This window comes from Ahaetulla prasina, chromosome 8 (assembly GCF_028640845.1).
Source record: "Ahaetulla prasina isolate Xishuangbanna chromosome 8, ASM2864084v1, whole genome shotgun sequence".
Classification (NCBI taxonomy): Eukaryota; Metazoa; Chordata; class Lepidosauria; order Squamata; family Colubridae; genus Ahaetulla; species Ahaetulla prasina.
Window position 1 is genome coordinate 75,427,598 of NC_080546.1, and position 26,923 is coordinate 75,454,520.

The 26,923-nt window shown below is 39.0% G+C and overlaps 1 protein-coding gene across 1 annotated transcript in view; it reads right to left on the minus strand.

Annotated features, from left to right (window-relative positions):
• The window catches only part of LOC131203506 (bifunctional heparan sulfate N-deacetylase/N-sulfotransferase 4-like), a 95,575-nt gene that overhangs the window by 56,901 nt on the left and 11,751 nt on the right, over positions 1-26,923 (minus strand). Inside the window, exon 2 of the mRNA XM_058193812.1 lies at positions 11,371-12,643. Coding sequence (XP_058049795.1) covers positions 11,371-12,399 — 1,029 coding nt within the window. The 5' untranslated portion in view covers positions 12,400-12,643. The remainder of the gene's footprint in view (positions 1-11,370; positions 12,644-26,923) is intronic.

The window sequence follows — 26,923 nt, forward strand, 5'->3', positions numbered from 1 at the left end:
AAATAAATAAATATATCTAAGGTAGCCCTTGACTTAGAACCACAATTGGGCCAGGGGAAGGGGGGGAGAGGGGGGGAGATGAAGGATCAATGTAAAGGAATGATTGAAGATATGTAATTAAGAAATAGAAATAATTTGAAATGAAATCGGGGCTGCTCAGCTGCCATTTCAGAAGGGAATGGAAAGGGAGAGGAGAGAGTGAAGGAAGAAAGTAGGTAGGAAAGAGAGAGGTAGAAAAGGGGGAAAGGAGAGGAAGAAGAAAGGGGAAAGAGAGGGTTAGAAAGGGTGGAAGAGAAGAGTAGGGAAAGAGGAGAGGACGTAGAAAAGCGAAGGAGAGGAAGGATGAAGAAAGTAGAAGAAAGTAGAGAAGGGAGGAGGAAAGGTTTGTTAAGGAAGGAAGTGGTAGCTGGGCAGGTCCGAATAAGTAACAAATGAAAGTTAATGACTAATGTTGAATAAGAGACTGTATATTGAATAGGTTGTTGGAAAATGGAAATAAAACTTTTTTACTAAAAAAAAGAAAAAAAAGAACCACAATTGGGCTGAGAATTTGGTTGTAAGTTGTTTCTGTTGTTAAATGAAGTGTGCACATTACTGCTCCACTCAACGGTTATAATCCTGGCCCTCTCAGTTGGGGTTGTTGTTAAGCGAAGTGTGCACATTACTGCTTCATTCAATGGCTGTAATCTTGGCCCTCCCAGTTGTGGCTGCTAAGTGACCATGGGGGTTGTTAGGCAGATGGGACCCATAAAGCTGCATACCGAAAGAGGGCAAGCAGCTCTCCTCCAAGTGCAGAAGCGAATTCCTATGTTAGATCAGAGAATGGAAGTTTGGATCCCAAAGATCTAAATTTTGTTTTGTTTGGTCCATCACAGGTCTTCCTCTCTCCTCCATATGTCGAAGAGAACCACCATGCTAGGCTGGAGAAAGGAAGCTCAGGTCCTGAAGATGAAAGCATCGTTTCTCTGGTCCAGCATGGCGATTCCCCTCAGCTTTTGTGTGCTAGCCTTTCTACCCTTCAGAAGCATTGCATGTCCAGTCAGAAAGCTAGGAAACATGATATTCCTGATGGGTAGAAAGTCTGAAAAAAGCTTGTACGGCTAGAAAGCAAACATCTTTCTTAACAGTAGGAAGATTGGATAGAAGCTCAGATCTTTGGGATGCAAGCTGCTTTCTCCAGTCGAACGATGGAATTCCCTTCTGTGCAGGAGAATGGGGAACTCTGGCACTGGTCTGGAGAAAAGAAAATATCCAAAAGATATTTTGGATATCTTGTCCACTATGAATGGAGGGGGAAGAAGCAGCTTGTTAACTTTCCTTGCCGGCTTCCCCACTGACTTTGTGGGGCAGCCGGCAGAAGATTGTAAATGACGATCACATGATTACAGGACACTTGGCAAATAGTCACAACTGCAGATAGGGTGCAAAGGGCCCAAAATGCAGTCATGTGACCACAGGGGTGGTGCAGCAGTTTTAACTTCAAGGATGAGTCGTAAGTAATTTTTCCTGAATCTCTTGTAAGTTCGAACAGTTGTTAAGCAAAAATTCTGCCCCCAAATGGTACTTTCCCCCCACTAAGGCAATCATTTAAATTACCATATTTTTTGGACTATAAGACTCACTTTTTTGTTTCCCAAAAGGGGATGAAAATATATGTGCATCTTATAGACTGAATACTGCTGAAGCTCCGCCTACCTATTGACCTTTTTTTTGGCCTTCGCATATCCCATTTTCAGCCCTTTCTTCGGCCTTTTCCAGGCCTTTGTTCAACCCGTTTTCAAAGCTTTCTTCAGCCTGTTTTTGAGGCTTTTTTGGCCTGTTTTTGAAGCCTTTCTCAGCCCATTTTCTGAAAAAATGGGCCAAAAAAGCCTTGAAAATGGGCCAAAAAAGTCTCAAAAATGGGCCAAATAAAGCCTCAAAAACAGACCAAAAAAAGGCTGAAAAAGGGCCAAAGAGAGGTCCCCAAAAAGGACCCAAAAATGGGGTGCACGGAGGCCAAAAACTTCTTTTGTTGTTTTCTTCTTCTAAATTTAGGTGCGTCTTATAGTCCGAATAATACAGTAAATTAAAATTCTTGACTATTTACAATTAGAAGATGGACATTTTTGTTGCTGAAAACCCAAGGAGACTTTACACACCATCACCACTAGTAGAATAGTTTGATAGCAAGTTTTTTTTTTAAAGTGATTTCCCAAAAAAAGGAAGGTTGATGGGTGAACTCAAACTCAAGATGAATTTTTGTTGTATAAGGGCTACAATTCTTATTCCTCATAATGCGCCAACTCAGAAAGCTCAAACTGCCCAAGGAGCTGCTGATCCAGTTCTACAGAGGATTTACTGAGTCTGTCATCCGTACCTCTATAACTGTTTGGTTTGGTTCTGCAACCCAACAAGACAGACACAGACTTCAGAGGATAATTAGAACTGCAGAAAAAACAATGGCTACCAACCTGCCTTCCACTGAGGACCTGTATACTGCACGAATCAAGAAGAGAGCCGTGAAAATATTTACAGGCCCCTCGCATCCTGGACATAAACTGTTTCAACTCCTACCCTCAAAACGATTCTATAGAGCACTGCACACCAGAACAACTAGACACAAGAACAATTTCTTCCCGAACGCCATCACTCTGCTAAACAAATAATTCCCTCAACACTATCAAACTATTACTAAATCTGCACTACTATTAATCTTCTTATTGTTCCCATCACCCATCTCCTTCCACTTATGACTGTATGACTGTAACTTTGTTGCTTGTATCCTTATGATTTATATTGATATTGATTGTTTCCTGACTGCTTATTTGTACCCTATGGCTATCATTAAGTGTTGTGTTGTACCTGATGAAGGTATCTTTTCTTTTATGTACACTGAGAGTTTATGCACCAAAGACAAATTCCTTGTGTGTCCAATCACACTTGGCCAATAAAAAATTCTATTCTATTCTATTCTATTCTATTCTATTCTATTCTATTCTATTCTATTCTATTCTATTCTATTCTATTCTATTCTATTCTATTCTCACTGCTTATCTCACTGTTTAATACAAACATACAATTTAGGGATAATCAATGTAATGAATGACATTAATCAACTGTTGATCAACCATTGCATTTATAGGTGAAAACTAGATTCATATATAACTGTAATCTAGGTTTGTTGCTGCTAAAATAACAATTTGCAGGTTTTCTACAAAACAATTAGTAAGGGTTTTCCCCCCAGATAATTTACACTAAATGTATGGTTTACAGGTAGTCTTTGACTTACAACCTTTCTTTTAGTGATTGTTCAAACTGATGATGGTGCTGGAAAAACTAATTCATGACTGGGAATTCCACTTATGATCGGCCCAGCATCTCCATAGTCACATGATCAAAATTCAAGTGCTTGGCAATTAGCTCACCTTTATGAAGTTTGCAGTATGCTGGGGCCACATTATTGCTATTTGGGATCCTCCCAGCCAGCTTGTACAAGGGAAGACAATGGAGAAATTCACTAAATGACCATGGCAATTTTTTTTCTAAAGTTGAGTTTGGTCACACAGTGACTCACTTAATGACTGTATCACTTAGTGACAGAAGTTCTAGTCCCAATTGACAGCATCCTGCATAATGACAGTAGTTCACTGATTACACTAAGCCAAAGAGCCAAACAAACATGCTTAATACAATCTACGAATCTGCCTTTGTGTTTAGGAAGTTAGGGATAATTTACTCATAACATTAGAATAGGAGTTAATCCCTATGGCTATATGTGGAGCATTTCGAATATTTTTCAGTCCATCTATATCACTGGGATTATACAGCCATTCCCCCTGTTGGATTGTTTTTGTATTGTGCTAACCATCTAAACTCTCTTTATCAACCTGTATACAAATTAAGGAATTTATAATTCAGTATTTAAAGACAAGTACAAAAAGTACATTTCCCCCTCTTCTAGAATATTTTTGGGATAACTGATATTTTGTATTCTTGCCTTCTAACCTTCAAAACTTTAGACAGAAAGTAATTACTTGGCTACTTCATTTGATTTACCCAGAGCACTGTATGTTTTTTGGAGATTTTTTCCCCCCATTTACTGTCTTATGTTACCAGCTTTTTCCCTCTTCTGGACAGCACTATAATTTCTATATCCTGCATATTTGCCTTTGGATGGCCACAACTCTGGTGATACAGGTAGTCCTCGACTTACAACAGTTCATTTAGTGACCATTCAAACTTACGACGACACTGAAAAAAGTGATGTATGACTATTTTCCACACTTATAACTGTTGCAACATCCCCATGGCCACAGGATCAAAATTCAGATACTTGGTGACTGGCTCATATTGATGATGGTTGCAGTGTCCCGGGGTCACATGATCCCCTTTTGTGACCTTCTGACAAGCAAAGTCAATAGGGAAGCCAGATTCACTTAACAACATTGTCACTAATTTAACAACTGCAGTGATTCACTTAACAAATGTCGCAAGGAAAATCCTAAAACGGGGCAAAACTCACTTAACAAATTTCTTACTCAGCAACACAAATTTTCGGCTCAGTTGTGGTCGTAAGTCAAGGACTACCTGTATTTAGAAAGACTTTTAAGACCTGGCTTTTTCCGTCAACATTGGACCCAAATGTTAGTGAGTTTTATGAATAATTGATCCTGACATTATAAGTTTTAATGTCTGGCTTTTTATGATTGAACTATTTTTTCCCCTTAATGTTTAAATTTGACAATCCATCCAAAATTACCTGGCAGATGGATGACCACATACATACATAAATCAAATTTAATATTTAAACCTCAAAAACAACAGGTTTTTTACATTTTTTTTGAAGAAAAAGAGTTTGATTTTGTTTACCTCGTGAGACAGATTATCTTTCAGAAGGGAAAAAGTGCTATAGCTACGGTATGTGCCACTATGTTACATAGCCAGGAGTTTGAAACAACTTGCATTTGTCCCTTTAATAAATTGAAAGGAAATATACAAGTGTAAAAGTCCTTTCACATACATTGAAAATTGTGTGTAGACTCCAGGCAAGGATCTCTCTGAGAGATAAGCAGTGCCAAGAGATACTATCAAACTGGTACCCAAAAGCAGGACCTAGGGTTAGGATCTGAAGACTGAAGAAAGACTCAGATCTACTAGACCTATATCTCTGTGGGACTAGAAAAATGAGGGGGGGAAAAACCAAACAGAAATCAGTAGTAGAAAGAATTAAGTTTCAGTAATATCCCACTCCCTTTTAAAATATAATAATTAATCCAATTCCAGCAAAATCCATCAGGTCAAATTCTTAGAATGCGTCAAGAAACATCAACCAAGCTCTAAATGAGTACGGGTATGTGAGGTTGAGTGAGAAGCATGGAGTATGTATTTTAGAAATTTAGATTGGCCACGTTCCAGATTATAGACAGAGCTGATCACAATATAACAACAAATATAATTTAAGCTTTATATAATTTAGTTGCTGCAGCAATTTAATTGTTGTCTTGGTGGCAGACATATTTAAGGATTAGATTAGAGCAGGGGTGGGCAACTGTGGCCCTTTCGCAACCTGTGGACTTCAACTCCCAGAATTCCTGAGGCAGCCAAGCTGGCTCAGGAATTCTGGGAGTTGAAGTCCACAGGTCATACAGGGGCCATATTTGCCCACCCCTGGATTAGAGGCTTTTGGGTCAGCAGTGGGTTGCTACCGGTTCTCCCCAGTTCGCAAGAACCGGTAGTAAACATTTTGAGTAGTTCAGAGAACTGGTAGTAAAAATTCTGCCTGGCCCCGCCCCCAATCTATTGTTGCCTCCCGACTCCCAGCTGATCGGCTAGAAGGAAAAAATCAAGACTCACTTGTCAAAGAAGAGGAAAAAAAAAACAAGACACCGTCCCTTTAAATTGAGAAGCCAAGAAGCCTCCAAACTGATCCGCTCGCTTCTCAGCCAGGAGATCGCTTGGCAATGAAGAAGAGGGAGGAAAACGCTGTCGTTTTAAATTGACAGAGCAGTTAGAAGCTCTTTTCTGGGTCAGCTGAACAACAAATTGGATAAGAGGAGGAATTCTTATATGGTTCAAATTTTTTGAAGTTTTGGGGTTTGTGCAACATGGGCTTTGTGTTTCTAAAAAGGTTTGGGCGATTTCCATTGTGAAGTATCCTGTCTTGAATGAGTTTTCTGCCTGCTTGTAAATGGAGCCGAACTTCCAGCTTTCACTTTATATTATCTGTAAGCACCGATAGCTGTTTTCTGCTTACAAAGTTTCCTTTGTGCAGTTGTGGAATTCCAGGCAGGTTCCTTCCTAGCAGCTTGATTATTCCTTAATTATCTGGGATATTTTATTTGGGAAATGAAGAGGGGGGAGTTTGATTCCTTCCCAGAACAGATTAGTGGGGTGGGGAGGAAATGGGGATTTTGAAGTAACCTTCCCCTGGAGTGGGGAGGGAATGGGGATTTTAAGATAGCTGTCAAACATCAACCATAATACTAATGATTGTTTTGAACAATATGCAGGTTGTATTACATGAATGGCTATTTTATATGTGAAATTATGACTGAAACCTATATAGGTTCACACTGTCAGGAAGTTTGTCCTTAGTTTTAGGTTGCTTCTCTCTTTGTTGAGTTTCCATCCATTGCTTCTTGTTTTGCCTTCTGGTGCTTTGGAAAATACTTTCCCCCCTTCTTTCTAGCAGCCCCTTAAAAGACTGTTGCCTATCACACTGTTGGGCAAAGCATGTGAGCCTTTCATGCACCATGAAAGTGCATCTATAGCAGAGGTCTCTAACCTTGGCCACTTTAAGACTTTAAGACAGCAAAGCTGGCTGAGGAATTCTGGGAGTTGAAGTCCATAAGTCTTAAAGTGGCCAAGTTTGGAGAACCCTGGTCTATAGTATGTAGATAATAAAGTTGAAAAAAGGTGAACAACATTTTTGCAGAACTATAGATAGTTGAGGCTGGGTGTGACAAGGAATGGCTGGGAGGGGAGGGGCCAGGCGAGGTATCCCTTGACATGAGAGACATTTAGTTGGCCACGCCTACCCAGTCATATGACCATCAAGCCACACCCACTGTCACATGACCATCAAGCCACGTCCACAAAATAAACCACTCCCACAGAACCGGCAGTAAAAAAATTTAGAACCCACCCCTGTTTTGGGTCCTTTCTAGAGAGTTGCTCAATTGATTAATCTAGCAGTTGGAAATTTGAACATGCATATCTCAAGTTCTTAACTTAGTAACTGGCCTTGTATTAATTTCCCATCTAACAGGGTACATAAAATCCTTTCTAGAGATGACTAAAACCTTATTTTTGAATAGTTAATTTCAAGAGCAGCGGTAATGCAACTTAAGTGTCTACAAAAAAGGACCAAAATAGGGTGATGGGCAAGATTTAGATGATAAAGCTTAGCAAAGACTGCAACAATGACATAACAATAACAATATTAATGCTATTAATATTGAAATTAAAAAGGAGGTCAGAATCAGTGATTCCAGATTCGCTTTACTTTGTTGGATAGCTTTACCTCATTCCTCTGGAGGCAAATTCACTGTTTTGATTTATTAAGCTTTTCATTTCTGGCTGTATCCTTCCACAGCCCAAATAAGGCTTTGGTTTAAAGTGCTAAACAGGATAACACTTATATTATGGTGCAAATAAGGGCCGGATAGCTCAGGCTGGTAAAGCCTGTTATTAAGAACACAAAGCCTGCAATTACTGCAGTTTCAAGCCCGGCCCAAGGTTGACTCAGCCTTCCATCCTTTATAAGGTAGGTAAAATGAGGACCCAGATTGTTGGGGGGGCAATAAGTTGACTTTGTAAAAAATATACAAATAGAATGAGACTATTGCCTTATACACTGTAAGCCGCCCTGAGTCTTCGGAGAAGGGCGGGGTATAAATGTAAACAAAAACAAAAAACTGCTGGTTTCCACTTAGATAGTTCTTACATACTTTTATAACATCTTACTACGACTTGCTAATAAATGTATTTACTATCAAACTACGAGTTTAGTGGTGCAGAAAAATAAATAAGATGTATGATATAGTGCTAATGTATACTCTGTGTGTGTGTATTCTCCCCATGTTTAATTTGAACATGTTTAAGACCAATGTACTAAAGTATATTAAAATATATAAAAGGTAAAGGTTCCACATACGTGCTAGTGGTTGCTGACTCTAGGGGCCGGTGCTCATCTCCGTTTCAAAGCCGAAGAGCCAGAGCTGTCCGAAGACGTCTCCGTGGTCATGTAGCCGGCATGACTCAACGCCAAAGGCGCATGGAACCTTCCTACCAAAGGTGGTCCCTATTTTTTTACTTGCATTTTTATGTGCTTTCGAAACTGCTAGGTTGGCAGAAGCTGGGACAAGTAATGGGAGCTTACCCCGTTACACAGCAGCACTAGGGATTCGAACCGCTGAGCTGCTGACCTTTCGATCGACAAGCCCCTGAGCCACCACGTCCCTTATTAAAGTATATAGTATTACTCAAAATTCAAAACAACAAGCCATAGCTAAAAAATAGAGCTAAAAATACTATGAAGCTCTTTAGTTTGATATAAAATGGGGGAAAACAGAATAGATTTCTGCCTGTCATTTCTAAGACAGCAAAGATGCTAAGAAAATAGGCCTAGAGAGAGAGAGAGAGAGTATTATAATGGAAATAACTATCACAAATTCCCCAATCTAATTACTTGCCTAATGTCAGCTTATAAAAAGTTTTCAAGTTCCTGAAAGAGACTTTGGTCCTTTAGATTGTCTGGTTTTCAAGGATTCTATTTAATTTACTTCCTGTTTAGAAAGTGATTTAGCAGAATCTCCAAATGAAAATACAGGTAATCCTCAAGTTACGATCATAATGGAGCTTGCCCATTATAGTCATGTGGTTGCCTTACTTAAGCCTCTGGTGGCTCAGACTGCTAAGACAGTCTGTTATTAACACAGCTGCTTGCAATTACTGCAGGTTCTAGTCCCACCAGGCCCAAGGTTGACTCATCCTTCCATCCTTTATAAGGTAGGTAAAATGAGGACCCAGATTGTTGGGGGCAATAAGTTGACTTTGTATATAAATATACAAATAGGATGAAGACTATAGCTTAACATAGTGTAAGCTGCCCTGAGTCTTTGGAGAAGGGCGGGATATAAATGCAAATAAAATAAAAAAACAACAGCCCTCATCTTTGCTCCCCCCAGTTTACTAAATGAAGCATGGGGTCCCTGAGATGAAGGGATGGCCTGGGACTATAGGTCCAGGCTGCTCCAGGCCTCCCAAGGTGTTCCCCATTCTGTGAAGCTCCCCATGCACCACTTCTTGCATCTTGAGGTCCTAGCTGGATCTCCTGGATCATTGGAGGCTTGCAAACCCCCGATGGTGTGATTTCCCTAGGTCACTAGGTAAGAAGAAAGCTGTAAGCTGCTTTTGCTACCGGTTCTGTGGGTGTGGCTTGGTGGGTGTAGCATGGCTTGGTGGGTGTGGCTTGGTGGGCCTGGCAGGGGAAGGATACTGTAAAATCTGCATTCCTTTCTCAATCCAGGAGAAGGTTACTGCAAAATCTCCATTTCCTCCCAATCAGCTGGAACTTGGGAGGCAGAGAATAGATGGGATCAGGGCCAGGCAGAATTTTTACTACAGGTTCTTTGAACTACTCAGAATTTCCGCTACCGGTTCTCCAGAACTGGTCAGAACCTGTTGAAACCCACCTCTGCTCTGGTCCCAGTGATGGACCCAGATTGGATCCTAGGGCATGTATATTTGCCTTCATGCATCTCATAACATGCAATCTATATTTCTCTGGTGTGAGAGCTTAAGGGAAGGCTGACTATACAATCTGATAGCAATATATAATTAAAATAACACTAAAACTAACTAAAATGATAACTACACTAATATCTCTCTGAAAGTGCTATGTGAGTTTGTATTATTATTATTATTATATTTAAATCAGAAATTCCTTGGATCAGGTTTGTCCAGGTGGATAACCAAGATGAGAAAATCAGAAGACTGATTTTATAATCCTTGTATAAAAGTACGCAATGTGCCATATTTTATATATCCTTAATAAAGCGCACATTGTTCATTTAACAATGGACTGCTTAACATTCAAACCTATTATTTTAGTAATATTAATGTTGGGCTTCAACTGGACTTTGAAATGTATATTTCCCAAGTCTTTTTTTAGCTAACATACTAATCAAATCAAATGATAAATAACCAGAAGCCAGGTTGCATATATAAATTACATACATAGGAAAATCTAAGCATTTTCAAAGGAATGATTTCCCATAAAAAATGTTCAACCTGAGCTGGATAAATTGTTTATGTAGTTAACCTAATAATAGTTCACTAGATATTTGCTCAAATTTAGACAATTCCAAAAGGGGATTTAATCACACCTACTCCTTATGAAACTTGTAAATGTTTAATCTTCAAAAGATATCTGTCATTCCCAGTTTCTTTTCAGAGATCCCTGAAGATACTAGCCAAAATAATTTTCTTTCATTTTAATATCAGAACATAGCACAGGCAAACTCTAGTGACTTGAATGCGACAAGGTCAGATACTTAAATATTCTTTCAACTATTTCTCTATTGAGGCCTATGAAATGCAGAATTAACCTACAAGCCCACCAATCTGTCGGTGGCTTAGTGCTAAAATGTGAAGATCAGCAGACTTAATTGACTGTTTTATCCAATCAATCTATCTTAATTATCTTAGGGAACCTGGAATGTTAAAAATAAATCTGATGCTGAGTATAAATAAATAGAAATAACTCAGAATTCCACAAGTACCATAACCGTAGAGGCAGTGTGGATGAATGTATCACACAGATCTTTTGAGATCTAAGTTTCCGTACATCATGAAACATGATGAATAAGGTAAAGGTAAAGGTTCCCCTCACACATACGTGCTAGTCGTTGCCAACTCTAGGGGGCGGTGCTCATCTCCGTTTCAAAGCCGAAGAGCCAGCGCTGTCCGAAGACGTCTCAGTGGTCATGTGGCCGGCATGACTCAACGCCAAAGGCGCACAGAACGCTGTTACCTTCCCACCAAAGGTGGTCCCTATTTTTTCTACTTGCATTTTTATGTGATTTCGAAACTGCTAGGTTGGCAGGATGAATAAGTTCATATTAATCAAAACAATGCAGTCTAGGATCTCTTAAAAGAAAGTTCCTAATTGGGCCTAATTGGGAGACATAAAATGTTTAAAAAGTGAATTTTTTTTTTTTAAACAGGCAATCAAATAATATTTTAAAAATCTAGCTTTCATTCTTTCAGTAATGGTAAGGGAGGTTGTGTGCAAAACTGAAGATACAGAATTGAGAAGAATTCCAGAACTCTGATGAGTTGGTGGTTAGAAATTTGTCAGAGAGAAGACCTCGTAAATTCCCATCTTACCTTCACATCTTTTACATTCATCCTTGTTCCTTCTTTTCCAACAAAGATGTCATCAATGTCAACAAGAATGTATCTGTCCAAGGATAATATAAGCCTTTTTCCTGTCAAGAAGGAGATGGCATCTATAAAAATAAGTTTGTGCAGCCAAAAGTTCAAGTTGTTTCCAAAAAGGACTCTTTGAATTCCATCGTGAAGTCCCAGGTCCTGAATCACTGTAGCATAGAGATTAAGCTTTGGAAGCGATGCTGGGAATGATTTGGAGGCTTGAAATTCCGTTAAAAGCACTGGTTGATAAGTAGAGTGGTTATATTGGAAAACAGTCCAGTCATCACCAGGTAATGGGCCTTTTTTAACCCTTGGGGCTTTGGTTATATGCAATAGAGGGGACTGGGGGTTTATTAAGCAATCCTGCAGAGCTATATTGTTGTAAAGATATAATGGGAATCCTTTGAGCTGAGTACTCGACAAGCTATTCTCATTGGCTTTATGAAAACCAATTATGCTAACACTGTATTCCACACAGTATTTTTCCAGAAGTTCTCTGTTCCACGAATCCATGGATGTGTATTTCAAAATATTTTCGTAGACTACAAGGATGTATTTCCCTTTGCCATTATCAGCCAGGGGTGGGATATCCCCTTTCCCAGATGCAATCACCATATGATACTGAAACCGACTAGACTCCAGGATGGCAATGATGTCTTGACCAAGTTGAGAGTACTGGCTTTCAACAAAAAGCAACACCGTAGCATCAGTCCTAGTAGGATCGATGGGCTTCACTGTTTTAAGTTCTAGTGTTCTATAGGGCAAAAGTTTAAGATCTTCACACTCCATTTCTCCTGTGGTATCAGTGAGGGCAAGTTCTTGCTTGTGACCTGTGTACAAGTAATAAGCAGAAATGACTATGCTCACTAAGCAGAAGGTGGCTAAGAGAATGACGAGTGTTCGGAAACTCCTACGAAGTTTCATGATCAGATTCATCTTCGTTTTGTTTTGTTTTGTGGCAGGAGTGTATTTCTTCTGTTTCATCTCCCCCAAACTTCCAACAATTGGCTTCTTCCTTTTAAAGTGCCATCATAAATAGATCACGAGATGGTATTAATACCACTCTCTAAATATTCATGTGACCATTGCAATTCATGTATTGGGGGAAAGGTGAAGACTATGAAATTCCAGATACTGAAAGTCCAAAGAGGTGGGAATTTATATTGAAAGCTGTGTTCTTTGACTGTACCAGTTGCCAATAATCAATGGAGGAGCCGCTTAGCATTATCTGCAACAAAGTGAGAAATTAGAGTAGGTTAAGAAAATCCATACAGCAATTAAAATGTGTTAATTAAATAAGCTAGTAACTTCTATTAAAAGAAAAATAAATCCCACCTAAGAACATTTTTATTGATTCCAAGAGAGAAGATGACAAGGGGATGACTTCCTGATAAAATTTATGTGTGAAGAACATGCTTATCATTTACAGTTGTTATCCAAAACACTCATTATTTACTTCAGGTCTATATTTATCATGCTACATAAAAGCACAATTCGTGATAATTCTCATATTTTATAAGACACAATAATAAGAACCATCAGCTGAATTTTTATATAAATTTATCAGAAATTCATATTATTAAGAGTCCTACATGCAATGAAATGCTTGTGTTGCTGCAGAAAGTCTTCCCCTTTGGGTTCTTTTTGTGTGGGTTGAGGGGGGGGGCAGAAATTCTGACTTGAGGTCTGCTTCAGCTTTCTGGCGTGGGGCTTTGGGTGAAGGCTGGAGGGAAGTGCCTCTGGTGGCAAGGAGCCAAAGGGCCTTGTTCCAGTGGGACTGCATCATGGCTTGGAACTGACTGACCATCTCAGCCCGCTGAGCCTCCAGGCACCAGTACCCGGCCTTGCACTCCTGCAGGTCTTCCCTTTCCTTGGAAAGCCTATGCTCCTAGTCCTGAGTGAAGTGCTTCTGCTGAGCCTCCTTCTTGGTCAGATCTAATTTGAACTGAGCTGTTTTGCCAACTCTTTCTTGTGGTGGCTGCTTAGCTCCAACAACTGCTGGGCGGGAAGGCGAAGAGTGGCTGGCAGGAGAGAGGTGAGTAGAGGCCGGTGAGGCACCCCTCGATATGAGTGACATCAAGTTGGCCATGCCCACCCAGTCACATGATCACCTAGCCATGTTCATCCAGCCAGTTATTTGGCAGATCATTAGTGGTCTGTGGGATTTAAAATTATGAATTTAGTGATCCCTGAGGTCCGAAACATTGGGGACTTGGTCAAGGCTTGCCCAAGGCTTCAAGACAGAGGTCTCCAACCTTGGTCCCTTTAAGACTTGTGGACTTCAACTCCCAGAGTTGCTCAGCCAGCTTTGCTGGCCGAGGGACTCTGGGAGTTGAAGTCCACAAGTCTTAAAAGAGCCAAGTTTGCAGACTCCTGATCTAAATGAATTTCTTCAATCAAATAGGAACATTCACATTTATATTCTTGGCCAGATCATAATTAAATCAATGCAAAACTGTCACACTCTGTATAAGATAATTTCTGGAAAATAGTTTTAAAGCAAAATAGCATTTTAAGGAATAAGAAGTGGAATAAAAAGTAATGCAGTGATAAACATGTATGATTTACACAATTTGTGGTCAGATAAAGCTATATGAATATTACATTTTTGTTCTCTTTTTCTATATTTTGGTCAACATAAGATAGCAAACATACCTAATACTCCCACCTCCTGTTTTCTCCACAAAAATCATCCTGTGAGGTGGGTTGGGATGAGAGAAAGTGACTGTTGTGTCTGCGCCCCCCGAGCCGGGCCCCCTGCCAGAAAGTGACTTGGAAAGTGAGGGGGAAGGGCCATCAGGACTTACCTCTGGAGCACCAGCTTCCCTGGCTCAGCTCCAGGAACCAGAGGCAGGCCAGGTGGAGGAGATAACGAGGCCTCCGTCCCCTGACGTTTCCCCCCACCCAGGCTATGCCTCCAGACCCGGCTGATGGCAATCAGGCCTGGCTGGACCCTAGGTTTCATAGGCAGGAGAGGCGGGAACAACAGAAGCAGGGTGGGGCAGGCCTAGGAAGTGCTGAGTCATGGAGCCACACCCCACAGGATATAAAAGCAGCAAGGACTGTTATACCACTTCGTGGCGAGCAAATCAACTGCTTCGAGGGAGAGAATTAGAGCTGAAATCCTGTTTGTTCCTGGTTTCCTGGCTGACTCATCGGCATCAAGAGAGATAATAGAGACACTTGGCAGACGCTCATTAATTTGCTGCCAGAGCTGATAGTTGCCGGCTAATTAAGTCATCACTCGTGTCTCCTGGACTGCGGAGGGGGACAGAACAGTGACTGACTTTCCGGTCTAAGGCAGGCCTAGAACTCAGTCTCCTGGTTTCTAGGGCAGCACTTTAACCTCTATACAATACCTTCATGCCAGACTCCTATGTGATTTATGCTCAGTGTTGTGGGATTAAACTTCTCCATGGTATTCTCTTTAGTTTTGACGATGAACCTAAATCGCACTTGACTTACTATTATCAAATATCAGAAACTTGGGCTTGGTTCCTGAGGTGCCTTTATTAACTAATCCTAATTTGTAAAAAAGTGCCATGCTCTAGTTTTCAGTTCTTTAGGGCAGGGGTCTCCAACCTTGGCAACTTTAAGACTTGTGGACTTCAACTCCCAGAATTCCTCAGCCAGCTTTGCTGGGAGTTCTGGGAGTTGAAGTCCACAAGTCTTAAAGTTGCCAAGGTTGGAGACCCCTGCTATAGGGTATGTACTGAGGTAATTTTAACTATTTTACAACATAAAAATATAAATTTTAATTACTGCAAATGTATTGTCATTGAAACGGATAAATAGTAAAAATATTTCAAGGGTTCAGGACTACTTATTACCTCCCATTTGACACATCATTTTGATGAATATGCTTTGAGTATCATTTTTGAGGCAACTTTTCACTGTACATCCAAACTGTTTATATCTAAGATATCATTTCTAATTTTCTTTTTTTTTTGTAAGGAAATAAAGAAAATATAATTGTAAATAGATATTTCCACTGTTGGTAGTAAATTTTTAATTAATTCACAACTGATAGCACAAGCTTGAATATTCCAAACTTCTTATAAGTTGTTTACTGACCATTACTGTTTCCAGTGCTTTCTTTATACTGAGTTATAGATCAATCAAAGAAGAAAACCACAAGGATGCAGTTCGATGGTGACAATGATAAATAACTGCAACTTGCACTCCTGAAGTTTATCAAATCACATGCAAGATTTTGGGTTTACAATCACATTAGGGATATGTGCTGCCCATCAGTTGTCCTTGCAGGAGCAATAGCAGCAGCAGCAACAAAAATTTGTTTGCATATTGTTAGGGAACACATTCTGAATTTTTCAATTAAACCTCATTTGGTTTTCCAAAACGGATTTTTTTTTCAGCACTAGAGGGCAATATATTCCTGTTTCTTTGTAAATAACAATAGATATCAGAGCATCACCAGTTTATCTAGAAGAACTGGTGGTAAAACAAGTAGATATGTAATAATTCAGAGATCACAATAGTCTAAAGCAAAAGGTAAGATACCTCATTCTAGAGTTTACTGCTAAATGAATATAATTTTACTGCTCATAAATGATGGTGCAAGTTTTCCCCCCCCATACTTACAGTATTTCTCACTCTTGGCCTGTAAAAAAGTGAAGACCATAATATAAACTGGCTATCATTTCCTGTCTTTCATGCAGTTTCATACTAAATAATGAAAAAAGAAAAAGAAAGAGAAAGAAAGAAAGAAAGAAAGAAAGAAAGAAAGAAAGAAAGAAAGAAAGAAAGAAAGAAAGCAGGCAGGCAGGCAGGCAGGGAAGGGAAGGGAAAGGAAAGGAAAGGAAAGGAAAGGAAAGGAAAGAAATCTGGTTTAAAATTAAATTATGAATAATGTAGTTAGCCTCCGTGTGAATTTGACAGAGGGACATTTAATTATGTAATTTCAAAATAATGAAAATGATTGCTTGGGGTATAAAGTATTTCCAAACAACTCAGAATCTGAATTAACTATAAAATGAATGTGCTCCTCATTAAAATAAATGAAATTTTAAAGTCTCACTTTTGGCTAACGTTACGTTATAAACTAGAAGAACTCATATATAAAATTGAAAATAATAACAATAGGTTTGAAGACTCCATAACTTTTGAGTTATGAAGACTTACAGTAGGGGCAACCTTACTTTTCTGAAGAAATTTCTCAATTTCTGAACAAATTCAACTTATTTGTTCCCTTCCCATACACATATCTAATAAAAAAAAATTTCTCTTCCATGCACATAAATCCAGTTTCCTCAAAATGTATTCCTTTTCCTCTTGTTTGCATGACACAGGTCTAATCATGTGTGAAGTCTCATTTCAGCAAAAACTGTAAAGAAAGACAGGAAAAATGACAAGCTTGGTCCCAGCAAAACGTCAAAACTTCCCAAATCCCATCAACTGAAAGTGAAGCTGACAATTAATGACATAGTTTCACCTCTACATCCAAGGAACGGCTCCACATCCAATTTTTTTTCCACTTTCACCATTATGTAATAACTTTGTTAAAATGGGGAAAACATGGTGACACACATACTGTATTTTTCAGAGTATAAGACGCACCAGAGTATAAGACACACCTTAGTTTTTGGGGAGGAAAATAAGAAAAAAGCTGATTGGCAGGTGGATTGGCCTCCCGGAATACACCCAATCAGCTGTTCCCAGAGATGAATTTTACCAAAAGGTTCCTTGGTTGTGAGCTCTGTGCCTTGCTTTTTTTTTTTTTTTTTTTTTGCTTTTTTTTTCTGCCTCTGAAACTTTGTTTCAGAAAAAAACTTTTTTCTGCTTCTGAAAGTCTCCGAAACTGAACTTCAGAAAAAAAAGCCTCTGAAGCTCTGTTTGGGAGCTTCTTTTCTGAAGCTCCATTTGAGTCTTTGGGGCTTTTTCTCTGAAGCGCCATTTGGGGCTTTTTTTCTAAGTTCTGTTTGGAGCTTTTTTTCTGAAGCTCCGGTTCTGATGCTTTTTTCAGCCTCTGAAACCTCCGTTTGAGAAGGTGGGCAGGGTTACATTTGGAGTATAAGACGCACCCAGATTTTCACCCTCTTTTTTTGGGGGAAAAGGTGCGTCTGAGACTCCGAAAAATATGGTAGGTTCCATGTTGACAAAGGAGTGGAACAAGGCTATATATTCTTCCCTTATTTAGTCAAACTTCATGCTGAATGTCAGGGTTCCAAGGAATACCCCCAACGAAATAAAGCTCTGAGGCCTGAGGGTCCTCAAAATTCCAAATTATTAGAGATGTCATGTTGGCACATTTTGGAAAACCCGAATCTGAAAGCTTCCAGGTTTTCCACACCCAGCTGACAGTTCACAGTGTCATCCTAGTGGTGGGATTCAGCCAGTTCCCACCACTTCGGGCGAACCAGTTGTTAACTTTCTGAGCAGTTTGGTGAACTGGTTGTTGGAAGAAATCATTAGGGCACAGAACCAGTTGTTAAATTATTTGAATCCCAAAACTGCCCACACCCACAAGTTCATCACATTGTCCAATCAACTCTTCACACTCAACTGGATACAATCTTCAGGCAGTCTCCAGCAGGCACAGGCAAAAGTCCTTGAATATGGAATGTTATTATGACTAACTTTCTACCGCTCCAATAACAACCCCCTCCCAATTTCCCCAGCTAAAATATGTGGCAATTAAGAAGCAAAAAAAAAATGTCTTCCAAAACTGACACTGAATATATATTAAGAGAAAAGTTGGATTGGAACAAGATGAGCAATCATGATTTTAAAACTGAAAGAAGAAACGTCAATAATCTCCACTACGGTGATGACATTTTCCAAAAAAATGCAAATTATCAGCAAGGTCTAGTAATAAAAGTCAAGGAGAACAGTGAAAAAATGGGACAGAAATTAAATATAAAGAAAACCACATTAATGACAATAGAAAAAATAGCAAGATTTAGAATTGACCAAGGTGGATAAAAATTGATGATTTTTTTAAAATAAAAAATATCAGATTTTTTTAAAATCAAATTTATTTAAATAAAATGCTTTTGGAGTAAAAATCTATTTCTATTTAAGATATATTAATAATTTAGTTTATTCAGCAAGAAATGGAGCTTAGTTATAAGCATGAGGCTGTATTCTGCAATATTTACATTTTTGGTAAACTCATTCAATGAATTCAAGCTCTGCAAGCTGAGATAACATGCTCTGCATTGATGCATTCATACAATTCACAGTGACCATGAGATAAATCATAAAACAAAATTCAGGAACATTCCTTTATCCCATTGTTTTGCAAATCCATGTACACTACAAACTTTATGGTTGTTTGAAGAGAAATGCATTTGTACCACCAGCTCCAAGTGTGAGGAGGAAGGGCAAGCAATAAAAATGGAAATCAAAGCAGCTTCTAAGCAGCTTATAAATATAATGTTAAAGAGAACCTGTCATTTCAGATCCATCATGGCAGCACCTGTTAGCGGGCGTCCACTCACCTGCTGCCCGTACACCTTATTGTGTCACTGCCGCATCACCAGCCATCCCATAAAAGTGAATGGGACTGTTGATGAGTCAACAGCAGGTCATAGGAGGAGATGCTGTGGGACAGAGATGACAGTTGATCTTTAAAAGTTATGATTTAAATCAAGTTTAATTAAATCAAAATTTTTAAATCAAAAATTATGATTTTAAATCAAGCATTCAGTTTTGGTCACCGCGATGTAAAAAAGATGCTGAGACTCTAGAAAGAGTGCAGAGAAGAGCAACAAAGATGATTAGGGGACTGGAGGCTAAAACATATGAAGAACGGTTGCATGAACTGGGTATGCCTAGTTTAATAAAAAGAAGGACTAGGGAGACATGATAGCAGTGTTCCAATATCTCAGGGGTTGCCACAAAGAAGAGGGAGTCCGGCTGTTCTCCAAAGCACCTGAGGGTAGAACAAGAAGCAATGGGTGGAAACTGATCAAGGAAAGAAGCAACTTAGAACTAAGGAGAAATTTCCTGACAGTTAGAACAATTAATCAGGGGAACGACTTGCCTGCAGAAGTTGTGAATGCTCTAACACTGGAAATTTGTAAGAAAATGTTGGATAACCATCTGACTGAGATGGTGTAGGGTTTCCTGCCTGGGCATGGGGTTGCATTAGAAGGCCTCCAAGGTCCCTTCCAACTCCGTTGTTGTTGTTATTGTTGTTGTTGTTGTTGTTGTTGTTGTTGTTGTTATTATTATTATTATTATTATTATTATTATATCAAGCCTTTTTTACTAGTGATATAAATCATGATTTAAATTGACTTGATTTAAATAAAATGCACCCTGAAATTGACAGTGAAAACAGTGCAGATATCAAATTAGTGGACAGCGTCTGTCTAGCTATTGTTGATCAACCATCAACAGTAAAGGAACAAGCAGTCCAAAAATATACCACAGATTACCACTTTGTATAACAGTCATGAAGATCTTGGATACTTAATTGAATTGTCATGATGTGTCTACAATTTCAACGATCAGAATTGTGTAAGTCATAGTATGTGGTACTTGATGGAAGTGAAAGATGGTATTTGAAGAAGCAGGATAGGAAGTGTATTTAAATGTTGAACTTTGGTGATCAAAAAGATTCCTGAGAATGCCAAGGACAGTCAAATAATCAAACTGATGGATCACCAAGCAAATTAACCCAGAGTTCTTGCTTGAAGGACAAAGAGAAAATTTACATTATCCTACTTTGTAGACATTATGCAAAGTCACAGCTCTCTGGAGAAGTGTCTAATGCTGAAAAAGATTTTTAAAAAGAGAAGAAAAGGTTGATGGAACAAGCAGAAACAGCAAGGTGGGTGAGTATCATTACAGTGGCCATGGGTGGGCTATTAGAAGACCTGAGAGCCCAGGTTAGAAACATTGTCATGGGCAAAATCTATCTGTAAGCTCAGTAGGAGTCAAAAAGAACTTGCCGGCACATAATCAATTAACCTGTGAAAAGTTAAAACTGCTAAGACACAAAATGAAACTACCCTTTATCACCATAGCAAGGTCAAGAAAATTCCCTTTCACTAGGAAAAGAATCTTAAACAAGTCTGTCTGTCTGTCTGTCTAATTAACTTTACATCAATTGAGGAGTCATTCTTACATGTAAGATGGAAAATGGCTTTAATTATTTTCATGTGACAGAAAACCACTTGAAGAAACTAGAAGCATTTGAAATGTGGATTTACAGACCACTGTTATATATAAACTGGGTTAACAAAATCACAAATGAGGAGGCGATAAGCCGCCTGGGAAAGCAAAGGGAAATCATCAAAGCCATTAAAAAGCAAAAGTTAGAATATTTTGGACATGAGATATGACACCCAGAAAAATACGGCATCTTTCACTTAATCCTCCAGCGACAGATTGAAGGCAAATGAGGTCCAGGCAGAAGAAGAACATCATGGCTTCAAAACCTAAGGAATTGGTTTGGACAAAACTCAGCAGCACTTTTTCATGCTGCTGTTGACAAAAATAAGATTGCCAGCACGATCACCAATATCCGATGATGGATTTGGAAGGAAGAAGAGGAGAAAGTGGAGGAGGAGGAGGAAGAAGGAGGAGGAGGAGGAGGAAGAGGAAGAAAGAAGAGGAGGAGGACATATGGTGGCTCAAGGCTATAAGAAGCCTGTTATTAAAACCAGCTGCCTGCAATTACTGCAGGTTCAAGCCCCACCAGGTCCAAGGTTGACTCAGCCTTCCATCCTTTATAAGGTAGGTAAAATGAGGACCCAGATTGTTGGGGGGGCAATAAGTTGACTTTGTAAATATACAAATAGAATGAGACTATTGCCTTACACACTGTAAGCCGCCCTGAGTCTTCGGAGAAGGGCGGGATATAAATGTAAACAAAAAAAAAATATGATTCACGCTCTATTTATAAACTTTCATGTCCATATTAAAAGTTTGATCATTGTTAAAAAGCCAAATAAAAAGTGACCATTATTCACTTATCTCTCATTAAGTCATTACAAAAACTAGAATAACATTTTCCTTTCAAGATATTGGTTCCCTCTTGCCTAGCATACACAACACTGCATCAGCTGTAGGCAAGTAACAAAGGACACTAGGAACAAACTCCACATTTCTCTAATGCAGGACTAAGCTTGTAAATCAAAAAGGGAATAATTTCCTTTAGTGGTTTTTTTCTTTTTAATCTGAAACAGCTCAATTCAGACAGAGACCATTTTTGGCAATGATAACTTAAAAACTCAAGGCTGGCTTCTCTAAGGTTGCACAATGTAGATAATTAATTTGGATAAGCCTTCTTCATTCATCTTAACTATCATTCATTCATTCATTCATTTTATATTGCTGCCTATTCGCCCATGGCGACTCAAGGCAGCTTACAGAATATAAGACCACATTTAAAACAGTAAAAACTCACAAAAAGAATCAAATAAATTAATATAGTACAATATAACAAAATCACCTCCACCTCTCACCCCCCACCCTGGCGACAGCAGATCACACGAGCCATGTAAAGGGCTCCATCCCATTCTGGGTTCCCCAGGCCTGCTGGCAGAACCAGGTCTTCAGTGCCTTCCAGAAGAGTATTAGAGTGGGAGCCATTTTAATATCTGGGGGAATGATGTTCCAAAGAGAGGAGCCACCACGGAGAAGGCCCTTCTTCTGGGTCCCACCAGGTGTATCTCCCTGATGGGACCTGCAACATTCCCTGCCTCCCCACTCTGATAGGTCAGGTAGGTGTAACCAGCAAGAGGCGGTCCCTCAGATAACCTGGTCTCAAGCCATGAAGGGCTTTAAAGGTGACAACCAGCACCTTGAATTGCACCCAGAAGCAGGAGTCTTGAGTCCAGGAAAACCCCTAGATTATGTACAGAGTCTGTTTCGGGTAGTGCCACCCCATCCAAGACCAAAGGTGGCAATTCTCCCTGAGCCAACGACCCCCAAACCCAAAGCCACTCAATCTTTCAAGGGTTTAGTTTCAACCTGTTGCTCCCCATCCAGCCCCTAACAGCCTCCAGGCACTGCGAGAGGGAGGACACAGCATCACTTAACTCACCACGGGCCAAAACATATGACTAAGTATCATCAGCATATTGGTGTTATCTCAGTCCATGGCGACAGATGATCTCACCCAGCGGCTTCATATAAATGTTGAACAGGAACAGCGAGAGTACCGAGCCCTGTGGAACCCCATAAAGCAGTGGGAGAGGGCTGGAACTCTCCTCTCCTATCAACACTGAGAGTGGCTGCAGAGGAAGGAAGTGAACCATAATAGCACAAGGCCTCCCACTCACATCCCCCGAAGTTGCCCCAGGAGAATACCATGTTTGATGTTATTGAAAGCCGCCGAGAGGTCAAGTAGAACAAGGATGGATGCACTACCCCATCCTACTCCCACCAAAGATCATCCCAAAGTGCGACCAATGCCGTTTCTGTCTCAAATCCAGGCCTGAATCCTGACTGGTAGGGGCCGAGATAATCTGTTTCATCCAGAAACCTCTGGAGTTGCCATGTGACCACCTTCTCAACAACCTTCCCCAAAAAGGCAAGATTGGAGACAGGTCGGAAATTATCCAACCAGGTGGAGTCCAGCAATGGCTTCTTAAGAAGTGGACCACAGCCTCCTTAAAGTGCTGGGCACCACCCCCTCTTGTAGGGAAGCGTTAATCACCACCAGAGTCCAACCGTCTGTTACCTCCTGGGAAGCTTTCACAAGCCAGGAGGGATATAAGTTTAAAACACAGGTGCTTGCGCACATATTCCCTAGGTTCCTGTTCACTTCCTCAGGAGCAACAGGGTCAAACTGTTCCCAGATAACAGGGTGAGAACCTGCCTCAGGGGCTTCCACCAGATCAGCAACCGTGATAACTGGGAATCTAACTGGGAATGAAGCCGAGCAATTTTGTCTTGCAGAAAATCCACAAATTCCTTCAGGTGGATCTCAATCACCTCCTTCCCCAGGAGGAGCCAGCTCACCTTAAAGAGGGTCATGTACCAAATCAAAGCAATTGTTAGGCTAAAGAAAGGGAACGGAATGAGAAAATACTGGATTAGGAAATGCAGGACTTTCTGGTTCTGAATCTAGTGTGGCCCCTGATATTTATTTAGTTCACATGTTGTGTTTCACAGTTAAACCCAATCTATTTAACTGTGCTTAGGATATTCTGCGAACTAAGTCATTATGATTCTATGCTTTATGTATCTGTCTATTGTACAAACGCAGAAAATAGTTTGCTCAATTATAATTAAATTAACCTGACTTTTTGCAATGTGTAAACATTTTCTCAACCTAAGTACGGCAAGTTCAAAAATTATGTTGGGGAGGGACGTTTACTGCATAGTCCTACCACGAGACTGCTTTGTTCTTTGCATTCTGCATACTCTGCATACGATGTTGTGTTACATTGCACCAGAGTAATATTTTGAATCACTGTTGTGTATATTGCCTCCTCCAATGCTGATGTGCAACAGGATAAGGAAGTAGATTGCTAGCATTATACTACAGCCATTTTTCAAGAATACTGAAGTTGTGAGCCTTCCTAACCTGTGATCTCATAAATACATTCCCTTCTTCAAGAAAACCCTACTTTCTTCAGGAACTGATTATGTACATTCCTTCTAATAAAGCAGTTACACTGGATCTCTCCAAAGGCTTTCAAATTTATTATCAAAATATAAAATCCATAGACACACATGGGCCTTTTATTACATGCTGAAAATGTTTAGTGAGGCAATTAGTGTTGCTGCCTTGAGCTTATATAAAAAAAGAAAAACTAAAATCTAATTCCTGAAGACATGAAAATCACTATAAAGTATAAGATTAGACTTCTTTAAAAAAATATACCAGGTTTGAGACCTGAGCGCCACACAACAGGATGAGCTCCTGTTCTCAATACAGCTCCTGCCAATCTAGCAGTTCAAAAGCATTCAAATGTGAGTAGATAAATAGTACCACTTCAATAATAATAATAATAATAATAATAATAATAATAATAATAATAATAATAATATAATTATAATTATTATTATTATTATTATTATTATTAATTATTATTATTATTATTATTATTATTATTTATGATGGTTGCAGTATCCTAAGCTCATGGGATCACAGTTTGCTATCTTCCCAACCGAGTTCCAACAATGATGGTAGCCAGATTAGTTTAAAGACTGCACGATTCATATAACAACTACAGTGATACAGTTAACAACAATAGGAAAGATGATAAAATTGGCTGTGACTCACTTAACCCCCTTGCTTAGCCATGAAAATTTTGATTCCCATTGTGGTCATAACTTGAGGATTAACTTTATGTATTAAAATTCTCCAATCAATTAGCCCGTGTGTGCTCGGATTCAAAACAGCTTAAAAAACCTGACTTTTTCAGCAACATCTGGGGAATGTTATTTACAAATTTGTTTCTTAATTGTTTTTGTGATGTTTTTTCCCCATAATTTCAACATATTTCGTGCTTTCTATTATTGCATTTCTGTCTCTAATTTTTGCTCCTTTCATGTTGCCTAAAGTTCCATTAGTGAATGAAGTGGCTAATAAATTGATTGAATAAAATGAATGAATGAATGAATGAATGAATTAATTAATTAATTAATTAATTAATTAATAGGGAAGGGAAGGGAAGAGGAGGGGGGAGGAAGGAAGGAAGGAAGGAAGGAAGGAAGGAAGGAAGGAAGGAAGAAGGAAAGAAAGAAAGAAAGAAAGAAAGAAAGAAAGAAAGAAAGAAAGAAAGAAAGAAAGAAAGAAAGAAAGAAAGGCTTTCCAGCTGGTCACAGACTAAATATATATAGCAATAACCGATAACAAAAAAACCCAAACATTTTTGGTTTGTGGTATCCATTTTCTGGTATCTGAGGATGAATTGAAAAATTGGATTGAATAATACAATCTACTTAAAAGTCTAGCCACTTCATAAATAATAGGATATTTAATTTAGCCCAATAGTATAATAATGTAATTGTGTCACACAGAGGTTCCTCTTATATGCATAAAATGATAATCTGCATAAAATTATACTCCACTTACCACAATGCTGTTAAGAGTTTAATGGCATTGACTCTTTGTGGACTGCACCTTTCTAAATATCCCTTTGGATAAGATATTTGGCCTAGTGAATAGGATAATAATCTTGTGTTCGATAGAACTTCCTCTTATTACGTATACAAAATTACACATAAAATTATACTCCCAAATACCAGAAGAACATTTTGAGGTTAACTTCACTGAAATCTTTTTGGACTATACCTTTTTGAAGTAATTGAATAATTGTGCCAGTGAGTTGCTTGAAGTTTACTGCAAGATACCAATAACTGACGAGCAAAATTTGGCATAATGTGCAATACCTTTATTGCTTTTATTATCAAAAATACTCAGTCCCATGGTTCCTTTTAATGTCTGTACTCATATTTTTAAAATCTGCAAATCAAATATTTCTCTTCTGAACCACGTCTCCCCTAATAAGTAATAAAGGCATAAGCTGAATCACTAAACAAAACTGTGGCCAAGCACCTAGACAATCCCCAAGACATTACAAGTCAATACATTAAAATGTATCATCGGGATTTGAAAATGGGTTTTGGCTCGATTCTGGACCATGTGTCAAATCATTGCTCTGAGCCAATTCGATTTAATTGAATTTTCCAAGTAAGTTTTTGTGAGACACTATCAAATGCTTTGGTGAAGTCCATATATATTACGTTTACTGCTGTTTTTGTATGGCTGCCAACAACACAATCAAGTTTCTGAGGTATTATTTTGCTTCCCTCTTGCAGCCAAGAGGCTTGCATTAATGCAACATTAAGGTTGCTCTGTTAAAAAAAATAAAAGGGAGCAGGAAATGCAAATGCAGAATCTCAAACAACAGCACACATGCTCAATGGCTTTTATGGAGAACAGCTGGTAACTGGACAACTTTGGAAAATCCAAGTAAAACAGGAGGAATGGTATCTCTGATAAATACTTTGATTCTAAAGTATGCCTCTTGTCCTTTAAAATTCTATGTTTCAAAGTAAAGTTAACCTTTTTTTTATTATGTATTGTTCATACAATGGAGAACAGCATATTGAGAAGAATTAACCTTATTAGAATAGAATAGAATAGAATTTTTTTATTGGCCAAGTGTGATTGGACACACAAGGAATTTGTTTTGGTGCATATGCTCTCAGTGTACATAAAAAAAAAACCTTCATCAAAGGTACAACATTTACAACACAAATGATAGGCTGCAATTTAACCCTTAATGATAGCAACAAAAAGTTACAGTCATACAATCATAAGTGGAAAGAGATTGGTGATGGAAACAATGAGAAGATTAATAGTAGTGCAGATTTAGTAAATAGTTTGACATTGTTGAGGGAGTTATTTTTTTAGCAGAGTGATGGCCTTCGGGAAAAAACTGTTCTTGTGTCTAGTTGTTCTGGTGTGCAATGCTCTATAGCCTCGTTTTGAGGGTAGGAGTTGAAGCAGTTGATGTCCAGGATGTGAGGGATCTGTAAATATTTTCACAGCCCTCTTCTTGATTCGTGCAGTATA